The sequence below is a fragment of the Lethenteron reissneri genome, chromosome 40, assembly GCF_015708825.2.
Source record: "Lethenteron reissneri isolate LAM-NWPU_2019-01 chromosome 40, ASM1570882v1, whole genome shotgun sequence".
Classification (NCBI taxonomy): Eukaryota; Metazoa; Chordata; class Hyperoartia; order Petromyzontiformes; family Petromyzontidae; genus Lethenteron; species Lethenteron reissneri.
Genome location: NC_083818.1, coordinates 881,695 through 904,677, shown reverse-complemented (window position 1 = coordinate 904,677; position 22,983 = coordinate 881,695). Strand labels below are relative to the sequence as shown.

General features: G+C 53.0%; 1 protein-coding gene across 2 annotated transcripts in view; it reads right to left on the bottom strand.

The window, feature by feature from the left end:
- The window catches only part of MIB2 (MIB E3 ubiquitin protein ligase 2), a 58,150-nt gene extending 35,447 nt beyond the window's left edge, over positions 1-22,703 (bottom strand). For both annotated transcript variants that reach the window (XM_061568159.1, XM_061568160.1), the window contains exons 1-6: positions 22,382-22,703; positions 14,672-14,843; positions 6,106-6,212; positions 3,704-3,898; positions 2,314-2,456; positions 1,675-1,785 (exon numbers count right to left, since the gene is read on the bottom strand). In XM_061568159.1, coding sequence (XP_061424143.1) covers positions 1,675-1,785; positions 2,314-2,456; positions 3,704-3,898; positions 6,106-6,212; positions 14,672-14,843; positions 22,382-22,604 — 951 coding nt within the window. In that variant the 5' untranslated portion in view covers positions 22,605-22,703. The remainder of the gene's footprint in view (positions 1-1,674; positions 1,786-2,313; positions 2,457-3,703; positions 3,899-6,105; positions 6,213-14,671; positions 14,844-22,381) is intronic.
- Between the last annotated feature and the right edge of the window lie 280 nt (positions 22,704-22,983).

Genomic DNA, 22,983 nt, shown 5'->3' with positions numbered 1-22,983 from the left:
AAGGACAACCAAGCCAAACGGAATGAGTGGCCAATGGGCCGCATCCTCAAGTCGATTCCAAGTGCCGATGGAAAAGTTCGAAAGGTCGAGGTTATGATTGCGAAGCAAGGTGTCGCAAGAACTTTCATCAGGCCCATAGTCGAGATAGTACTACTTCTCTCTCGCAAAGATATGGACAAATAAGTCGACCCGTTGAAGTTGTTATACACTTGTTTATGAGATAGGAAATAAATGCTGGTATCTCCTAGATACCAGACGGGGAGTGTCTTGCCTCACGGCAGATGGGGAGCGTACGTTAACAGGAAGTTCCTGTTTTTTGATGCTAATGTTGGTCACGTGACCAGGAAGTGACGATGTTAGATTTCCACTGTACCACGCGGGCTTCAGCCATTACTCAGATAAGTCAAGATGGCGGCACGCATCGCATCTCAGTGAGACCACAGCCGCACTTATTCATTGTGGGAGCTTAAGAAGCATTATCTGTAAGTTGTTTATATTCCTCTAATATTGGAAATGCTGTTGTAATGTTGGAATGACCGTTATAGCAATGTAAATGCCTTTATGGTGCCGTTAAGTTGTTGTAGTAAATACGAGGCCTAGTTAGTAACGAAGCCTGTGACTTTCCTTATTGTGGATGTTACTTGTGATTTAGTAGGTCGAGTCAGACTTGTGCCTATGTTGCGATCCTGAGAGTGATGACGAAGTATCTCATCCACAGTTTAGTGTTAAGTGTAATGCTGTACATTTGGGGTGCAGTGGGATGAATACACTGTGCCTGTATGCAACGCATCAGCTTGTGCCTTTGTCTAGTTGTTCAGGGGTAATGTGGGGGCCTGGTCCTTCCAGGATCTATTGTTATCTGAGACAATGTTCTGATGCTGTGGTGTTCATTGTATGGGTGTTTCCGAATTATAACAGATGCTGTATCTGTGTTTTCTCACCAGTTTTACCTGTTACAATCAATAAATGACGATCGGAGTTGGACGGTCATCCTGGCTTCGAGGGTTTATTGAACACATGGTTGTCTACTCAACTAGCGGTGCAACGCAGCGCACAGCGAGGCCGAGATACCTGTACTGTGGAAGTGTAGAATGAACGTGTGTGCCTCCTACTATTAGTGTCTCTGAAGTGACTACTACACATACATAGGTGGTCGCTAACAGCAATCGCCCCAACAGTCTGTTAAAGCTAAACGGGGGATCTTTGTCTTTGTGTCGAGCGGTAGTGTAGCGGGTTAGCGTGCTGAGCTAACGGACCCGTCGACCCGAGTTCAACAGCAGTTACTAATATCAGAACCGTTCCCGGTACGATGTGTAAATATATAAATATCGCCATTCATGGTGTTGGCCAACCCACCATCAGTGTGGGGAGTGGTAGTGAAGCGGTTAGCGTGCTGTGCTCCCAACCCGGTGACCAGAGTTTGATTCTCGCTCACGGTCAACATGAGTGACAAATATCTGAACTAGTCCTGGGCCTCCCCTAGGTCTACTCAGCCTCAAATGAGTACCTAGGGCGGTGTGTACACATCGCCACTGGGGAGACAAAGGTGACCGAGTGTGGTGCTGACCACCCACCCCCTAGTGTGCAGTGGAGGCCAGAATAGGTGCTCGCTAACAGTCTGTTAAAGGCGACACGGGGGATCTTTGTCGTTTGTGTGCACCCGCTGGCTCTCACCTTGGTGAGCGCCCCCGAGTGGTAGGTCCACCTCATCTTGGTTCCCCCGTACTCTACGCGCACGTCTCCTCGCTCTGTGATGCGGTGCACCGTGCCGACCTTCCCGATGAACTAGCGCGGAGATGCAGGGACACGCGGGGACACGGGGTAACGGGGCAGGGGGCGACAGTCAACGGGACATATGCGGACAACTTGGAAACACCCAGGGGGGCAGCAGGAGACACACGGGGGCAGGGGGACAAGTCGTACAGCACGGGGATATACGCAGGGACAGTTGGAGACACACACGAACAAAGACAAAGATCCCCGTATAGCCTTAACAGATTGTTGGGGCAGGTGCTGTCAGCGAGACACACACACACAGGACGGCAGTCACACCATGAGAAACGCAGAGGCGTCCAAAATCACATCGCACGCAGTGGAGACAGAATATTTATTATTAAGTCCGTGCAGTGGACCAGACCATCAGAGACACACATACAAACAAACCATCAGTGACACACGGAGAGATACGAAGATCCACGAAGACATCCAGACCATCAGGGACACACAGAGACACACGAAAATACGCAGAGACACAGAAAAGAGATGCGGGAGCCAACCACTGGCCTCACGGCTTTGTCCACATGAATCCCCCACCTCAGCCATCTTGGGGTTCCAGCCACCGTGTCCGTCCTGCATCTGTCTCAGAATGTCCTCCTCCAGGAGACACTTCACCTTGTCGCCCACCTGGAAGGCCCGCTCCTCCTGCATCTCCTGGCCCCTCACCTCGGCCGGCTCCCCTGGGCACCGCCACACGCGACAATATGCGTGACAATACACGCGCGACAATATGCGTGACGCGCGCGGCACTTGTGTCAGTCATGCTGTCCCCCCATGCGTCTCCATGCTGCTGTCCCCACTTCACGCACCATACGCAGCAAGTGTCACCTAAGAAGGCGCCGTACTGTAAGCTGCAGGAGATTTGCGGTGGGAGGGGTGGTGATGGTGAGGCGATGCTGCTGCTGTGCATAATCAGAGCGATTTGTGGTGTCGTTTTTCAAAGTTGCCAAGTGTGGACCATGATGCCGGCACACGATGACCCGCCGCTGCTGCTCGTTTCGAACGACGCTAACGCAGGCGGCGTGTCGTAGTGCCGTCATCACGGTTAACACGCAGCCGTAGTGTTAACCAGGGCGGCCCGCCGGATTCGAACCGCGAACCTCTGCAACAAGTGCCGACCACGCCACCGCCTGGCCATGTAAACCGCCCCTGTTTAATACTGATATTGTTCATGTAACAATTATTATTAATCGATTTATATATCCAGGAGAGCCCCACAGAGTGGGTTGGACTCTATGTAACTCGCTGACCCGCCCCTGCTGGACATATGTGACCCCCTACTGGACATCTCTGAAAAAGAGCTTCACAGCACATCGGCACTCCAGGCTAAATAAAAATTCTGATCTTGATTTCAGGAGTTTCCTGCTGCTACATCGGGGATTTTCAGCCAATGAACGATGTTGATTATTACTGTAGTATTATTACTGTACCTGCGAGGAGGAACCAGAATAAAACCCTTACGTAGTAAAACAATACGAATATATAGAATTTGTATTATTATTTTGAACCCAACGTGTGGAAGGCACGACCACTGGGCCGCATCACTGGGGCCAGAGCCCCCCATCTCCGCCTCATCGGTGGCGAGATGTCAACTACCTCACCTGGTACACAGGAAGTCGTGGGTTCGATCCTGACCCTGACGCCTGCTGCTGTATATTTGGAGTTTGCGGCGTCTCTCTCCCAATGGTCGCGTGGATTTTTCTCCGGGCCCTCCGGTTTTTCCCCTCTACATTTAGAATCAATGTCACACGTGCAGAGCGTCTGGCTGCTGCTATCCATTTCCACGTGATGATGACGAACCAACTTCGTTGACCTATACACTTGTGACAGGCAGGTCTCTTCTGAAAAAGAGCTACGTGGCTCAGTGGCGCGCCTTACCCTGGGGTCAAATAAATAGCAGCAAATAAATGGTGAGGTGTCGCCATACCCAGCAGGGGCAGGTGCTCGGCGAAGTAGTATCCCCCGTGGGAGTCGGCGATGCACTTGAGGTCGACCTTGCCCTTGTGCCCGACGCGGTACACGTTGGTGGAGCCGTTGGCCCAGGTGACGCAGGCAACGCTGCGCCACGACTCGGCGTCCCAGCCCCGGATTTCGTTCACCTTGCCGTGCTTCCCATCGCCGCCTACAGACAAACACAAAGGTCCCATGCCACCATCACCCCACCCCCCAAATGGCATAGAGCATGAATAGACAGCTGGGGCAATTGTTGTCAAACGAGTAGCAGCACCTACGAAGGCCGACATGGCACACGAAGGGGTGGGTGGCCAGCACCATGCCCGATTGCCTTTGTTTCCCCAAGTGCTGATGTTTACACACCGTACAAAGTACTAATTTGACGGCTGAATCGCCCCAGGGAAGGCCCAAGACAGGTTCAGATAACCGTCACTGGTGTTGGCCATGAGCGGGAATCGAACTCGGGTGGCCGGGATTATAGTGCAGTCCGCATACCTACACTAAACCTCCCGATGATGACAACAGCCGCCATTCACCACGAAGTGGCAGTGACATCACCGCTTGAGACAAACATAAGTGCCCTTTGAGGCGAAGTGAAGCGTCGAAGACTCGCTGACAGGAGGTTACGGGACAGGCTGAGGTGCCTTGGGTTGACAGACCGGGATGACTGGCAGATGCACCACCTGTCCTCCCTACCATGCCACCTCACTGCGTTTCAGCCGCCTGGAGCTTCGCTCGTTGTTGTGAGCATCATTCCTCTGCCCTCTGTTGTTGCTAGAGGGCAACTGCCTCCAACTGCCCAGTAGCGTCCTTCATGAGCCTCCTCCATGACAGACAAAGTTAAAAGACTTGGGGTAAGTGCTGTTAGAGAACAGCACCTATGAAGGCCAACATGGCACACGAGGCGGTGGGTCACCAGCACCACACACGGCAGCCTTTGTCTCCCCAGTGGTAATGTTTACACACCACGTACTCAGTTTGAGGCTAAGTCTACCTAGGGAAGGGCCCATCAACATACTCTTTGGTTCTTTCGGTAAAGTCACGTAGGTATATTATTTATTTTCTACCTACGTGACTTTACCGAAAGAACCAAAGAGTATAATTCCTGCAGTCACGAAAGCTTCAAATCTAGATTGGCCCATCACCAGTTCAGATAATCGTCACTGGTGTTGGCCGTGGAATCGAACCCGGGTCGCCAGGTTCATAGCGCAGCGCGCTAACCGGTACACTACCGCTCCCAACACGCGTGTGTACACGTGTCCGCAACACGCATAGCTTGCATCGTGTAACTTGTCGAGGTGGTAAAGGTGCAGATCCCCCTTGGGGGAGCGGGTGAGGGGGGGTGCGGAAGCAGTGACTTCAAAGTCCTCTTTCTCATCAAGCATGCTTTAGACTGGCGTCAGACAGCCCGGGGACGCACGAGCCTGGGCGTGTACACGCACGCACACACGGACACACACGCACACACGGACACACACGCACGCACACACGGACACACACGCACGTCTGTTCCTCTAACATGCCTCTTTCTTTCACATTAATTTACGGGGCAGCAGGGAGGGAGCGGGAGGAGATGGTTGCCAACATAAATTAGCTCTCAATCTCATTGCGCAGTGACGCACGGTGGGGGGGGGGGGGCGGCAGGCAGCCAAGCGTCGTTATCGTTGCCCGCTCGGCTGCAATTTACTAAATTGGCGAGCAGAGTGGGCAAGAGGGGGAGTGGGGGACAGGTAGGGGAGGGGAGGGGTTGTGAGGGGGAGTACGTGTGACTTTCCTTGCGCCTGTGTCACTAATTAATTGGCACGGGGAAACGGGAGCCAGCGGAGGGGTGATGTTCAATGGCAGGCTGACCAAGTGGGTGGTGGGTGAGCGCGCCAGTGAGTGAGTGGGTGAGTAAATGGGTGGGTGAGTGAGTGAGGAGAGTGCGTCAGTGAATGAGCGGGAGAATAAATGGTTAAGTGAGTGAGTGGGTGAACATATGGATTGGTGAGAGATTAGCCAAGTGATTGAGTGGTCGAGCGGACGAGGGAGTGAGTGAGAATGTGGGTGAATGCGTGGGTGAATAAGTGGTTGAGTGATAGACAGTGGGGGCGAGAGTAGGATAGTGCACGAGAGAGGAGTGAGTGTAAGAGTGTGGAGCGAGCGAGTGGGCAAGTGAACAAGTGTAAGAGTAAGGGAGGTGGATGCTTTGGGTGAGCGAGCGGGTGGGGCGAGTGAGCAGGGGAGTGGGAAAGGGTTGCGGTGCGTAGAGCAGAGAAAGTTTGGGGAATCAAGAGGGCAGGAAAGGCATCAAAGTAGTGCAGGGGCAAATGGCAATGAGCAGTGGGCAGCGCAACAGTGGGCAGCGCAGCAGTGGGCAGGCCGGGCCGTCCGTACCGTCCTGGTTGCCCCAGTCCCAGTCGGGTCCCCGCACGACCTTCGCCCCCTGGAAGAGGCCCCGCAGCTGCACCCGCTCCAGCCCGGCACGGGAGCTCATGGGGACCCTGCATTACACCGCACCGCGTCATACCACGGTGTACTCTACAGCACCACGTTTATCCACAGTGTTCTCTACAGCACGAAGTGATACCACAGTGTACTCTACAGCACCGCACCACATTATACCATACCACAATCCACTGTAACACACCGCACTACACTACACCTGTTGTAACAGTGGCCCACACTACACCACACCCCTTGTAACACACCGCACCACACGACACCTGCTGTCACACACCGCACCACACTACACCACACACCAAGTAACACAGTGCCCCACGAACGCGGGGCGCCCCGGGTCCCCAAATCATCGCTGAGCATGGCCAATGACGGAGCCGCCGACGCCACACAAACTCTGCATTCACAGTGCTCACACCGACGGCGCACTCCCCCGACTTCCTGCCAAGGGCAAATCGAACATTCATCTTCATCCGCTTCCCTCCCCAATTACATTTCTATTGTTCCGCTCGCGTTCATTGTTGTCATCTAAAGGAGGACATTTTCATTCAGAACCTGTGCGGTGACATCGCCCCCCCCCCCTGACCCCGCCGTCCTCCACCCCCTGAAGAAGACGATCTCCGGAAGTGGATATCACAGAACTCATTCCGGAAGTCCCTGTCATTGGCCTCTTCATCCACACGGAGGGAGAAGGGGGTGGAACACGTTGCAAGGCGCTGCTCGCCGTATGACAACTGCAGTGGAAGCTGACCGGGATTTAAAAGCCAGCCGGCTTTGGCTATATTGACGATGTTGCAACATGGACGTGACTGTCCTATCGCTAAACCCGAGAAGTCGGTTTTAATTACAGTTCTTATTCGGTTGGTTGGGCGGCTGAATCCCAGATTGCAACCCAGGATAGGAGCCACGGTGGCGAGATGTTAACTACCTTGCCTGGTCTGCAGGAGCTCATGGGTTCGGTACCGACCCTGACACCAGTATTGTTGGCGTTTACGTGTATCTCTCTCCCCGTGGATTTTTCTCCGGGTCCTCCGGTTTTTCCCTCCACATTTCGAAACATGCATTTAGAGTATTGGGCTGCTATAAATGTCTGCGTGATGATAAGCCACTTTGTTGAGCTATCATTGGTAGCCAGGTCGCTTCTGAAAAAGAGCGACACAGCTCAGTGTGGGCGTGACCTGGTAAAGTAAATTAAAAAAATCTTCACGGCACCGGCTCGGCAACGTCTCCACATAAATGAAGCGTACCAGCCAAGTTGGCATGTGCCCTCATGCTAGCAATGAAACGGGGGGTGGGCAGGGGTGGGTGGCAGGCGGGGGGGCTACCTACTCTGTCTCCACTCGGTGTCCCTCCCAGCCCCCCCCCCAATAACCGGGCCACGGCCCCCCTCCGGACGGTATTCCCCCCCCACCCCACGTCTCCCACCTCCGCCCTCTCGCCCGTCATTCCGCTGACGAGGCGCGAGCGATGGAGACGGGGGGGGGGGGGGAATGTGCGCATCTCCTTCTCCGTAAAGCGAATTGAAACGTGATTGATGGGCACACGGGCACGGCCCATGTCCACCCCCTCGCTGCCTTCTTATCCGCCCCCTCCTCCTCCTCCTCTTCCGCCCTCTCCTCCTCCTCCTCCTCCTGCTCGTCGTCTGTCTCTGGCACTGACGGTGATGCCCGTGTGCGCCCCCTCCCCCTCGCGGGGGGTGTGTGATGGAGTGAGTCTGAACTTGCAGGCGTGTGCGCCGAGCGTCTGAATTTATCGGGATGATGGAGCAGTTGCCAGGCCCCCCCCCAACCCCTCTCCCCCACAGATGGGGACAACAGGGATGAGTGGCGGCAGGAAAGACAAAGGGGGATGAACGGACGGGCGTGACGATGTGGACGTGGAAGCACGCTCACTCGGGATAAACGGACGCAGAATTACTCATGCACACAAATACTCTCACAAATTTAGCTGCAGACACACACTCAAACACATGCTTGGATACCCAGAAATGCTCACACAAACTCAGATGGGCTAACACATCGCACCAGGTCCTTATTTCAGGCTGAGTCGACCTAGGAGAGGCCTAGAATTGGTTCAGATAATGGTCACTGATGTTAGCCGTGAGCAGGAATCAAACTCAGGTGGCCGGGCTCGTAGCGCAGTGCGCTAACCGTGATGCTACAACTCCCCACACAGGCTAACATACGTACAAAGATCCCCATGTTGGTCGTGAACGGGAATCGACCCCAGGTCACCGGGTACTCACTCACATATGTACCCACTCAAACAGTCCTATTCCAATACACACAACTCACACTCACAGACTCACACATGCAAAGCCATCTACTAAAGAAAAGGCTTTCCCCATCTAGCAAATGCACACACACAATGTTCTAACAAAAAAGGTCTCTGTCACACCACACACACCGATCTCTGTGCAATCCACCAACCCCCCCCCCACCCCACGGCATCCCAAGTTCCACACCGCAGGGGCGCAATTCATGAACACCGGGGCGTCACCAAGACCGGCAGGGTGAGCGTCACCGGGGTCTCACCGCGTCCGAATGCTCCGCAGACACCACGTCGGCAGTGACGGCCGTTTCGTCAAATCAATTACGGGCGGGGAAATCGCGCCGCACCAAGGCGTGACGTGATTTAAAATTGTCGGCATTTGAAAACCGCTTTCGCGTACGGGGGAGGCGAGTGACACGGGCGCTGGAGCAGAGGCACAAACGACATTCCACTGCTGGATGATGTCCTCCCTCCGCAAGCCGTGTTGGGTCATTGGGGTCGCTGTAACGACTCACTTCACCACCCCGGGCCACACGGGTTGGTCCAGGATCAGTTAATCACCGATGGGGCGCCATGGTGGCGAGATGTTAACTACCTCGCCTGGTACATAGGAGGTCGTTGGGTTCGATCCCGACGTTGACGCCTGCTGTATATTTGGAGTTTGCGGTGTTTCTCTCCCCGTGGTAGCGTGGATTTTTCTCCGGGTCAACGTCACGCGTTTTTAGAGTATTAGGCTGCTATAAATGTCCATGTGATGATGTCAGCCACTTCGTTGGGCTACCTGTGGCCAAGTCGCTGAAAGAAAAGGTAATAGCTCAGTGGGGCTTTACCTGGCAAAAAATTATTTTTCTTCGTAATTTACTTTCCTTACTTAAACTTTGCACTCCTATCGTATATAGCTCAGTGGGACTGAGTTGGTAAAATGAACATAGTTAAAAAATAGGAGTTAGATGCGTGCCGTGGCCACGAACCAACCTGCATAGACCACGGGGGCCATTTGACCATACTTCACCGTACCGGCTCAGTGCGGGTTGGTGAAGCGGAGGGAGCGGGGGATGGGGGGGAAGCCCCGACGATCGAGTCGCATATCGATATTGCTCGCGACCGGTGCGGTGGCGGCCGTGGCTGGGAATGGAACTCGGGTCACCGGTTTCGGAGCGCGACGCACTGACCACCGCGCCACGAGACGTCCCTGACCGCGACACCTGGGTAAGAGTGATACCAAATAGAAATGGATTCTAACACGTCGAGGGATGGCCTCACTGTGCTTTCACCTGAGTGCCAGCGTCTGACCGGGTCAGATTTGATCCCCCCTCCTCTCTTCCCCCCCCCCCTTCAACCCTAACTGAACAAACAAAGAAAAATTACCGAGTCTGGCCCAACGAGAAAAACAAAAGAAGGCGAGTGGCCGCTTTGGCCACGATTTGCCATCGATCCTAGTCCTGCCAAGCCAGTGGGTGATGTTTGAGTGAGTGAATGACCGCCGTGGTGTGCGTGAGTGTGTGCGTGAGTGTGTGCGGATGAGTGCGTGCGGGTGAGTGCCTGCGGGTGAGTGCGTGCGGGTGAGTGCGTGCGGGTGAGTGCGTGCGGGTGAGTGCGTGCGGGTGAGTAGGTGCCGGTGAACGCGTGCGGGTGAGTAGGTGTGCGTGAGTGTGTGCGGATGAGTGCGTGCAGGTGAGTGCGTGCGGGTGAGTGCGTGCGGGTGAGTAGGTGCGGGTGAGTAGGTGCCGGTGAACGCGTGCGGGTGAGTAGGTGTGCGTGAGTGTGTGCGGATGAGTGCGTGCGGGTGAACGCGTGCGGATGAGTGAGTGCGGGTGAGTGCGGGCAGGTGAATGCATACGGGTGAGTAGGTGGGGGTGAGTAGGTGCGGGTGAGTAGGTGCGGGCGAGTGCGTGGAGGTGAGTGCGTGCGGGCGAGTACGTGCGGGCAAGGGAGTGCTGGTGAGTATATGTTGTGCAGCGGTAACGTAGCGGTTATCCGCGCTGCGCTGCGAACCCGGCCACCCGAGTTCGATTCCCGCCTATGGCTACCAACACCATTAACGATTATCTGAACTGGTGCTGGGCTTCCTCTAGGTCGACTCAGAGCTCAACTGAGTACCTGGAGTGGTGTGTTAACATTGCCACTGGGGAGACAAAGGTGGCCGGCCATGGTGCTGGCCACCCACCCCTCATGTCGGCCTTCATAGATGCTCGCTAACAACACTTGCCCCAAGTCTGTTCAAGGATACACATTGGGAACTTTGTTGTTGGTGTGTGAGTAAGCGAGTGAGCACGAGAGCGAGTGTGTCAATGAGTGAGAGAGGCCAATGAGGGAGCGAGCGAGGATGCGACGGGAGCGGGTGCCACCCACCGCTGGGGTGACTCACAAAGGACCCCCTGGCCCACTCAGCCACCCACTCACTCAGCCGCCTACTCACTCAGCCACCCACCCACTCAGCCGCCCACTCAGCCACTCACTCACTCAGCCACCCAGTCTGCTTCATCCCTCGCACCGCTCAACTTCGGAAATTCCCTCCCGTCATCTCTTTTCTCTCCCAAGATCTTACAATAACAACATCACTCAACTCAAGAAACATCGCACGCTCTCACCGTCATCTACCTACGGATGTTGAACTTCCTTCGCGCCGTACGTACACAGCCAACCGTGCTAATCGGAGGTGCGGTACAATGGTGCTGGTCGTTGCTGGCCATTCATCACTAACTTTGCGATGCACGCATCGAGCATGCACCACAAACATATATTATCAGAGCATGTTTGTTTGCATGTTCACCACAAGGACGTGTGGTTAATGCAGACTTGATGCCTTGCAAAATGTACCTATTTGGTATTTGAACATCTTAACACCTGTTTTATTATTGACTGTTTTATTGCCAGAAAGCGTAAAATAGAATTGAAAATATTGTGGTTTTAATCTTCAACACACCGGTTTGCTGAAGTAGTAACTAATTGGCACGTTTACAAACAGGCTACGTTGGGTGGTGGCAGATTGAAGACACATTTATATTTACGTGACCTAACCCAAATAAATCTCTACTGTCGAAATTGGTCGCTGCATAATAATGTAGACCAACAACATCTGCCCCTTCTGTATAGGGAATGTAAACACTCATTCATTGGCTGAAAACATTAATATTTTAGAGGACCGCAGAGCTTTGGCAACTGTTGACAGCACCGGCTCACCACCACTCGTCTGTGGTTCCTCCCAGCTCCCCGTGAGTCGTTCTCTCTCTACGGGAGCGAGCGAGCGAGCACAGTTTGGCTGTGCTTTGCAAGACGACGTTGTTATCATTATTACATTTGGGCCTAACCCAAAAATATATTTAAAAATCATAATCACTGGCTTGCGAAAAACCCTACGTGTTAAGTAATCCCTTCCTCTTCCTCCGACAATCCTCGTCCTCCTCCGACAATCTTTGAAGTTTCAAGGACAGGAGCTGCCATGGGAGAGCACGCTGGCTAAGGGGGGGGGGGGGTCACCGAAGCACCCCGCCGGAGCCGTTACGTCCATCCCAAATGCATCACCACGAACAACAACTATGATCCATCACAAACCCCATTACGGCACGCGCACCCCTCTCTCGCCACAATCCCCCGGCCACACAAATTAATGTTCCCGGCGTGTGCCGGCCGAGATTTGCCGGGATGATCGATGGTGAATGAAGAGAAATAAGCTTTGATCCGTCAGACTTCCGTTGCTGCCACTGCTGATGCTGCCGGTGATGGTGATACCCTCCGAGTTTTTTTGTTTTTTTAAAGATGCCCTCCGAATTGGGTGCACCGGTGGCGAGACGTTAACTACCTCACCTGGTGTGCAGGAGGTCGGGGGTTTGATCCCGATTCCGACGCCTGATATGGAGTTTGCGGTTTCTCTATCCCTCCCCGTGGTCACGTGGATTTTTCTCCGGGTCCTCCGGCTTTTCCCTCCACATTTAGAATCGTTTAGAGTATTTGTCTGCTATACATTTCCACGTGATAAGCCACTTTGTTGTACTATCATGTGGCAAGGTCGCTTCTGAAAAAGAGCTACACAGCTCAGTGGGCCTTACTGGGTAAAATAGAAATAGTTGTTTTTTTTAATCACGGTTTTCCAAGTCATTAATTTAAAGGCCCAAAACGTCCTGTGGCCAGAAAACAAAAAGCACTATTGGAGGAGTGATACATTGCGTGCATTCAGATGCGCTTTCTGCGGCCATCTGGAATGCTCTTCCTTCCGATATTAGGAATCTGCTGGGAGCTATACACTTTTAAATCATCTAGATTGACGCACTTATTTATTTAGAACTGCTTTTGTGTTTAGTGTGTTGTCCTTCCCCCTCCGTACCTCCGATTAGCACGGTTGGCTACGTACGGTGCGAAAGACGTTCAACATACTTACAGATACGTACACAACAGAAAAGAGGTGATACGGTTTGTAATACGTGGGTTTCAATGCTCCTCCCCTCCCCTGGGGGACTGCGACCCACCGCTCTATGCCGAAGTGTCTCTAGGACGTCAGCTCGTACGCTGTGCCATGCACTCTGTGCTGTGAATGCCGTGGCAGGGGAAGTTTTTGTTTAATCTGCACGAGGCAGCGCGAGCGTCACGTTGCGGCGACGCACAACGTGAACACAAAACACGCTCATACACAATACCAACACAAATGCCTTCCGAACACAAAACTTGCTCATATACAGCACGAACACAAATGCCTTACTAAAAGTGTGTTGACTAGAGACGTGGACTCTCTGTGGACTGTGGCCTCAAAAATCACCTGCTTGATGGGCGTGGGGACCCAGTTGCCTTGATTGGGGGGGTTGCCGGGGTACAAAGAGGCTTTGAATGGTCATGTTGCTTTCTCTCAGGAGAGAGTCATTCCGTCCTGAGGGATGGTGGCCGCAGCAGTGTACGGACGGATTAGCAGCCGCACTCGACCTGCAACGCTGAGCGCCACCAGTTCGACCCCATGCACCTGGTGTGGTGCAGCAGTCGAAACAATGGGAGAAGAGTTTCTCTAATCACACCCCACCCACCCCCCCTGCCACTGCCCTCGCCAACCGCCTGTGTCCACCCAGCAGTATGAATGGGTACAACCGCAGTGAGTCGATTGGCAGGTCGCGTGCGGTGGGGAAAGGTGTGGGTACTTTCGCCGCTTCAAAAGACATCTGGCCAATGCAAAAGAGTAGGCCAAAGTCTTGACGGGACTCTCTTTCGAGCGCCCTCTTTCGCGGAGGGTGCTTCCGCCAGCAGGACTGTGAGCAAGCAAATCCTGCGCTGCGCCTTTAGCTATAATGTTACAGGGTTAGGCTGAGCTATAAATGGATCGCTTCGTATATATAATTTTTTGTGTGCGTGTCTGCGAGACGGGAAAAAAGCGAAATGCAATTACGCGGGATGAATTGCCCCTGCGTGTGCGCGAGCGTGCACGTGGGTGTGTGCGTGTGTGTGACCCCTGCGCACTCACAAAGACACAGAGACGGTCTCAGGTCGCCAAATCCCAAGGGGTGGGGTACAGCGGGGAGCTATCCACGGGGAGGAGCGGTGGGGGGGGGAGGCCACCGAGAGAGTGGGGCAGTGAACGTGGAGACAAAGGTAGAGGGGGAAGCCAGAAATCCTACCGACCCCACATGACCTACCGCACAGGAAACCACATGGCAACGCACAGCCACCGAGGAGCAGAATCTAGGTTAGGATCTGGGGTCAGGGTAAGAGTCAGGGTAAGGGAAATGATTTAGACTCAGCGTTAGAATTAGGACTATGGGTTAGAATCAGGATTAGGGTCAGGGCTATGGTTCTGACAAGGGTTACAGTCAGTTGGCTTCAGTATGAGGAATATGGACACCGTGCCTCCTGTATAGGGTGTGGCGATACAGACAGCTACGTAGCCTCATGCAAGTGTCGTGATAAGCAATGGTCGCAGGGGCCTGGGTTCAATTTCGGACTCGGGCGCATCCCTGCGTGAAGTACGCACGTTCTCCTAGCCCAGTGCTGTACCGGCGTCCTCCGGTTTCTCCGGTTTCCTCCCATAGCAAAATAATAATAATTAATTAATCATTCTACGTAACTGGTGTCGGCCAAAACAATCCCAATGCTGAAAAGAAAAAAAAATCACCTGCAAATCACTCAATTTGGACTTCACACATTAGCAGCGTCATTGATGCCCAGTGGAAGCAGTGCAGGGGCAGTTACAGAAATTACGGTTGGGCAACCAGGGGGGCAGAGGGGTGGGCGGAGGGGCGGGGGGGTTACTCACGGGCGGGAGAGCGCCGTCTCGTGCCTCTCGAAGGCGTGGCCCAGATCGTGCTTGTTGCCCATGTAGCACTGCGTGCACAGGTCGAAGTCGTAGCACACGCTGCAGCGCCAGCGCATGCCCACGATGCCGTGCTTCTTGCACGAGTCGCAGATGATGTTGGGGTGACGCACGCCTGCACGCGCGGGCAGCGGGAGGGGGCGCGTGCAAGGAGTCGAGCACGGAGACGCGTTGAGCTCCACGCGTGGCGGGGTACGAGGATGAGCGCGTTTGCGAGTCACCCCCTGCGGTGGGAGTATTCAGCTCAGTTGCCACGTGCGAGCAAAGATGCGAGCGAGCACGTAAGCAGTGGCACACAGGCATTCGTGGAAACATGCAAATGGACATGCGGAGACTCACGGAGACACACGGAGACACAGGTGAACGGTGATGATAAGGCAGACACACACCCCGCACTTTGATGATGATAATAAAAATGCAAACACCCCGCCCCCATCATTGTCCATGACCTATGCACTGCTGGCTGAAGGCCCTCCATCTCCGTGGCGGGTGTACCATCTTGAGTGCATTCCCTCCTTTAGCTGCTACTCCGGCATTCATCTCTACCACAGGTCATCATCCCTCCTGGTGACGTGTCTTGCCCAAGCCCCATGTAAATACAGGAGAACCCCTCTTGACGACCACCCCTGTTAACGACGAATCGCCTAACGAGGGACCTCCAGGGAGCCAAATGTGTAGTGCATAGTGTAGTGTATAATAGTCTATAGTAGTGTAGTGGATAGTAGTGTAGTGTGTCGCATGCAATACCTTGGAGTCTACAAACTGAGTTGTACCTGCGGTAGCAGTTACTTTGGGGAAACGAAACGACATGTCTCGGACCGTGTTCGCGAACACAAGGCAAATCTGAAACACGGCAGTACCAATACCTCTGCCGTAGCTGACCATTGTTATAACGCTATGGGCTCGCATGATATTGTTTTTTTCTGAGACCAAGGTACTCTGCAAACCTTTGGGCAACTTTCAAAAGTTTGTTCATGAAGCCATCCAGATATATAAACATAACTTCAACCGAGAAAATTGAGCAATCATTGGAAGGATGTTATTAACCAGGTAAAGCCCTTAACTGGTTGTGGTTGTTTCCACCCTACATGCCGTTTACTAGTACATTTTTCCTATTTACTCCCCCCCCCCCCGTGTCCCACACTCAGCTTCCCACTTCTAGCCCCGCCCACTTCCCCCCCCCCCCCCCAGCCTCACTTCCTCTCCCCCGAACGCTCACCCCCCCTTCCCCACCCCCCCCCTCTCTCCCCCCTTACCGCCCCCCTCTCTTACCTATATAACCTCTTGCCACGGCAGCTCTCTCGCCTACTTCAGAATTGTCTTGCTGTGGTTGTTCCACCTGGTGAAGATTGCTTGTGTTGCAATCCAAACGTCGTGATTTGTTTTATTTCTACCTACGTGACTTTACCGAAAGAACCAGAGTGTGTAGTGTATAGTAGTGTAGTGCCTCCATAGAGCCCAATGTGTTCCCTTACCTCCATTCCCCTGTTAATGACGAGCTGTTGTAGGTACAGTAAATATGAATTAATGCATTGATTATCCACGTTACTTTTAATATTGTGTTTATAATGGTGTTAGTATCTTTACGTATTATATCCATTGTTTAAATACTAAAAAGTACAATTTTTGGGTGAAAAATAGTAACTTTCGAAGCTATCGGAATGAATTATGTCTTTAACATGTATTTTTGATACTCGTTTAATGACCAAATCACTTAACGACCGGTTTTGCAGAACCAATTACCTTCGTTCTAAAAATATATATATATTTCCACGTGATAAGCCACTTCGTTAAGCTATCATGTGGCCAGGTTACTTCTTTAAAATGACTCTATAGCTCAGTGGGCCTTACCTGGTAAAATAAAAAATAGTTTTTAAGTGATTTGTTTACCTTTCCTATACTTTGCACTCCTATCATGTGTTTGCATTCTTTGTTTCTAAATGTCTGACCAGCCCCTACTGGACATCTGTGACAAAGAGCTTTGTAGCTCATAACATTCCTCCTGCAGTCTAAATAAATATTTACATATTTTTATTCAATGATTATGATGATAGTAACGACGACGCTTATGATGCGCTGAGTAAACCCTCAACCCGAATGATGGGAGGTCGACAACTTCGACCACAGCGCCACTCTGTGGTCACGAGAGGCAAAGATAACACGACTGAGGAATGACAAAAACATACAAGACAACAATTTGTCATGCGCTCAGCAGTTTTCGTTCACTCTCAAAGAGTGATTCAGAGGCACGGGAACTAGAACTGCCGCCACCAACAATTTCCCCAAGCTCCGCAGCCCAATCATTGAGACGTTTGTCAAACTCCACTGATGAGCGTTTAGACATAATACACAATGTGACGTAGGCCACCGCGTGGACGAAACGACGGAGAGAATATTCAACTGCTACCTAACAAAGACAAAGACCACGCCCCCCCAAAAAGCCTTAACAGACTATAGGGACAAGTGCTGTTAGCAAGCACCTATGAAGGACGGCACGGCACACGAGGGGGTTGGTGGCCAGGACCACGCCCGGCCGCCTTCGTCTCCCCAGTGGCGGTTTACTCCACACGGCACCAGGTACTCATTTGAGGCTGAGTCGACATAGGGGAGGCCCAGGACCGCTTCAGATCATCATAACATTCTACTGCAGCCAAATGGACAAACGCAACAACACATTACTACTGTGCACGTACGGCTACGCACGCGTGCGTGTGTAGTGACGTGGGGAGCGGTAGTGTAGCGGTTAGCGCGCTGCGCTAAGAACCCAGCGATTCGAGTTCGATTCCCGCTCACGGCCAACACCAGTGACAATAATCTGAACTGGTCCTGGGCCACTTCCCCTAGGTCGACTCAGCCTCAAATTATTACCCGGTGTGGTGTATAAAAATCGCCACTGGGGAAATAAAGGCAGACCGGGCGTGGTGCTGGCCACCCACCTCCTCATGAACCGTGCCGGCCTTCATAGGTGCTCGCTAACAGCACTTGCCCCAACAGTCTGGTAAGGCTATACGGGGGATCGTTGTTTAAAGTGACGTCACCGCAGCGTTGCCACCCTGGTTTATACTCCGTGACCCTCGACACTCCAAGTCACTTATTTTGTCATTCGCCGAGCTCGGGGATTCACGCAGGACAGCACAGGGCATACGGAACACCGCGTGACGAGGCTACGAGAGACAAGGCTGTGCGCTGGGGATCTTTCGGCACACGATGTCTGATGTTTCGCTCCAGGAGCTTACTCAAGAAACTGAACTCCGGAACAACATTCAGCAAGCGAGCTGCTGCATTCTAATGCAGCAGCATAGGATGACTGAGAGAACGAGGCTGTCTGAGGCAGAGCGTGCTGCAGTCGTCCAGTCTGGATGAATTTATGGATTGATGAATCTCGCAAGGTCCTTGCGGACTGGCCTTGGCTCAGGAAATGATTAAGTTTCCTGCGCGAGCTCCCAGGGAGCGGAACGACGCGGGTCGTGCCGCATGTCCTTCGGCACGATGTCAGACGTTTCGCAAAACGCGGTGGGAGATTCCTCTTCAGAAACTGATCCGAGATTTGACGAGATCAGAAACAGTTCCAGAAGAAGCTCCCAGGGCGTGTAGGTATGTATAATGTTGAACTTCTTTCGCAGCATACGTAGCTGACTGTGGTCATCGGAGGTGCGGGGGAAGGACGTGGAGTGAAACGTCGGACACTGTGCCGAAGCACACGTGGTACAACATGAGAAAGCTACGCAGTAGTACAACACATTATTCTACTGCCACCTAACAGTCAACGCAATCAAACGACATGCAGAGCGCAGGAATGGACATCGGAGACACACGCCAAACACGCGGTGCTGGTGCTGGCATTGTATATCATGGCCGCAAATTGAACCCCGACAGCTGGGATTGTGGCACGGAAATTCACACGCACACATCCACATATTGTTCATGCCCATCCGTACACTCGGCGTGTAGAGGTTCGCTCCCTGCACAACGTCAATGCGTTTGAAACCGGTGCTCATGAAACTGGAACCGAAAGTCGGGGAGTTAATTTCTACACGTACAACCCGATTGTCAATCCACTGCTACATGGAGAGGGGGGGGTCTCCCCATGTGTGGATAATGGGGGTTATTTGATCATACTTCACCACACTCGTCACTGCAGGGTGGTGAAGGGGGGCAGCATAGGAGAGGGAGTAAAGAAGTACAAAACAGCGGATGTTGCTGCACTGCCCTCTGCTGCCCACGACATGGCCCGGCAAGCCACGTAGTTTGCTTTGCGTGGTGGGCACCCACGTACAGCAACTATCCACACTCGACGCGGCTCATCTCCCGAGATCCGACGAGGTCGAGCGCCTTGCCAGTGAATTGGGTCACCAAGGAAGTGCTTAATTTTTAAGGACTAAAATGACTCGGGAACTCCCCGAGCAAAGGTCGCCTGGTACCCCGTTGTTCCCGTGTGGGAATGTAGGACCCTCTGAATCGGCATTAGTAATGAGACACAGTCTCAAAAGAACTGGGGGTTCCAGAGTTGAAAGTCTTGGAAGAGTCAAGACTCCGTAACTCACTACTGGATGAGACGTCTCTTAATGATTTAGGATTGTTAGCATGCACAGCTTTCATTCACTCTGAGACAGAGGATGATTCAGCAGTGTGGGGAAACAACAGACAAGCAGCCATAACTGGTGCCAGACATTTAATTGAGGTCTGTGGTCCTATACTGGAATGTTTTGGCCAATTACATTCAGAAGTGTTTATTACATGTGGGAGAAAACCGGAGTACCCAGGGAAAAGCTGTGCGTGCAAGGAGAGTAACACTCTATCCCCATATAGATGGAATGCAGATAGAAATGAATCCTCTTACTGGACTGCCATCATACCCTGGCATGACAGAAGATGTCGACTCCACGAATGTGTACGATCTACCAACCCAGGCCACATGAAGCATCGTCATCAGCGCCTGTCTTGCTTCAATGCGAAGCATCACGTGCTTGGCGGTTAACCACATTTCTGGTTAAGGTCGTGTGCTTTGGGAATCAAAGGGGTGTTGCGAGTATTAAACAACTTGTGTAAAATGGTGTCTGGCCCATGAGGGTGAAGGTTGAATGTAAAAACAATAGTAATAAAAATACACACATCAAATACACACACACTACACACGTATACAAACACAAAGACCCCTCTTGTAGTCTGAACAGACTATTGGGGCAAGTGCTGTTAGCGAGTAGCACCGATGAAGGCCGGCACGGCACACGAGGGGGTGAATGGCCAGCACAACGCCAGGTGTCCTTTGTCTCTCCCAGTGGCGATGTTTACACACCGCTACACTACCGCTCCCCATACACACTCACCTACACATCCACACAGACATGTTACACAAGCGCACAATCGTGAGTCATATAAAAACTAAAGTTTCTCACGGTAGGTTCCCCTAACCCCTAAACCTAAACACACGCACGCCAACACACACTTGTATGTGTCTCTCTCTGCATGTTTGTCTGCCTATGCTGTTCCCATGTCTGTGTTTTATCATTCATTCTTACCTGATGATGGTGCTTGTGTTGCAACCGAAACGTCATACTCTATTATTATTTGATTTTATTTTCTACGTGACTTTACCGAAAGAACCAAAGAGTAATTCCTGCAGTCACGAAAGCTTCGAATCTAGTTTGAAGGTCCTTAATGATTGTGAGCAGAGAGTCAGGGACTCCGAAAGCATGAAGATCAACCTAGAGCCTAGGCCCACTGATGGTATCACAGGCCTTCACCAGGTCTTGTTGGAATTTCCTACACCTCTGCTGCAGCAGCCGGACAGAAAATATGGCATCTGTGCAGGACCGCCCGTTCCTGAAACCATATTGGGGCTCCGCAAGCCTTTCCTCAGCGTGCCTGGCAAGGTGATGTTGAATACGTTGCCAGGACCTTTCCCGGCACACTGAGAAGGGAGATGCCCCTATAATTGTCACAGTCTGTACGGTCCCCCTTCTTAAATAGGCAGACCACTTGGGCACCACTTGGGCACCACACGCACACAACAACAACAACCACCATTCGCCACTAAGTGGCGGACCCAGGTGCCATGGGTCAACTGAGATGAGTGGCTGATGCACCACCTGTGCCCCCTACTGTGCGAACTTGCTGTGCTTTAGCCACTCGGCGCTCCACTCGTTGTTGTGAGCATCGCTCCTCCGCCCTCCGTTGTTGTTGGAGGGCGACTGCTTCAAACTGCCCAGTAGCGTCCTTCACGAGCCTTCTCCACAGAGGCCGATCTTGACACCGCTGGTACCAGTCATCGGCAAGTCCACTCAGCTCCACATCCTCCTGTACCACATCACTCAATCTCTTTTTAAGCCCGTGCGGCGCCCGTTTAGCCCCCTAAATCCGGCCGAACAAAAGCTATTTAGGCATGCGGTGACTTAGCATGCGGGCTACATGGCCCAGCCAACGCAGCCTTGCCTGCCGGAGAAGCTCACCGATGAGACTTTGTCCAGATCTTTCAAGGATTTGTGAGCTCCTCACACAATCCAGCCTGGTTAAACCCAGGATGGATCGTAGACAGGCCAGCCTAAATGTTTCTAACCGGCGAAGATGTTCCATTAGGGGGGTCCACATTTCGCAAGCGTAGAGAAGGGAGGGGATGACCATAGCCGAGAAGACCTGAAGCTTCATATGGAGCGACAAACCAGGTAGCTTCCACACAGCGTTACGCAACCGATGAAAAGATAATGCCGCTCGACTGATTCGGAGCGAGACTTCTGCTGTTAAACCAGAGCCGGTCATAAGCACACTGCCCAGATATGGGAAACTCTCCACTCTCTCCACAACTGCCCCATCACCAATTGGGAGTTGTGGAGGAGTGTCCGATGGTACAAAATACCCTGGCAGGTGCATAGTTTTGATGGGGCTGATGGTAAGGCCCCACCTCTAAGCTCCAGGTTAGCAGCAGCGCCTCCAACTCTTCCTCTGAGCAGCGATTACCAGATCACCGGCATACGTAACATGGTTGAGCAATAGGGAGCCATCCCTTGACCGCACCCGGGCATCGATCAGCCTCCCATTATATCTGTACCAGATGTAAATTCCTCCGGTACAGCTATTGAAGGCCTCACGAACTACGTGGTCAAAATAGATGTTAAATGTGGGAGCCAGAGGACATCCCTGTCGCACCCCAAGGTGTACAGCGAATGGCTCCGACTCCCGGCCACGTAGTTTTACCCGGGCCCGCTCACCATCATGAAGGTCCTTAATGATCGTGAGCAGAGGGTCAGGGACTCCGAAAGCACGAAGAACAACCCAGAGCTCAGGCCTACTGATGGTATCACAGGCCTTCACCAGGTCAATAAAGCAGAGATGTAGGTCTTGTTGGAATTCCTTATACCTCTGCTGTAGCAGACAGACAGAAAATATGGCATCCGTGCAGGACCGCCCTTTTCCTGAAACCACATTAAGGCTCCGCAAGCCTCTCCTCAGCGTGCCTAGCAAGGCGATGTTCAATAATCCTTGCCAGGACCTTTCCCGACACACTGAGGAGTGAGATGCCCCTGTAGTTGTTACAGTCTGTGCGGTCCCCCGTCTTAAAAAGGGGGACCACACGCACACACACGTATGCACACACACGTATTCACACATACGTACGCACAAGCACGCACACACGTACGCACACGTACACACACGCACCGATCTGTGCGTTGTCATAGAGCCGCAGGTCGTACGCGCCCTGGTAGCCGGCGCGGTAGTTGGTGCGCACGCCGCCGTCCCACTGCACGACGGCGGTCCGGTCGGGCGTGCAGGCGCTGCCCTGGCGGCCGACCTCCACCACGGTGCCCGCGTGGCCCTCACCCTCGTCCTGCGCGGCCCACTTCCAGTCGGGCCCGCGCACCACGCGCATGCCCACCTCCATGGCCGCCGCCACCGCCACCGCTTCGACCGGCGAGGGGGGGTGCCGAGACGGTGCACGTCGTGCGTGGAGGGCACAGGCGGGCAGGGGGATGCTCGCGTCCTAAGGCACAGGTAAAGACACAGCACGAAGGGGAGGGGGGAGGCGTGGGGGTGGTAGGTGATCGGTTGTTGGAATGGTCACACGTTATGAAGGTTAGGTAGGTCAACTGTTAGAGTGTGCAGTTTGGGTCATTTTATGCAATGGCTTCTCTCTTCAACAGGGCGTATGGGAAAGTTCGTAATTCTATGGGTCTCTGTACCAGTGTCTGGGTCAGTCTATATGGGTCTTCATAGGAAGTCTGTGTGCGGGTCCATGGGCCTCCATGTGAGTCTCTACGGGT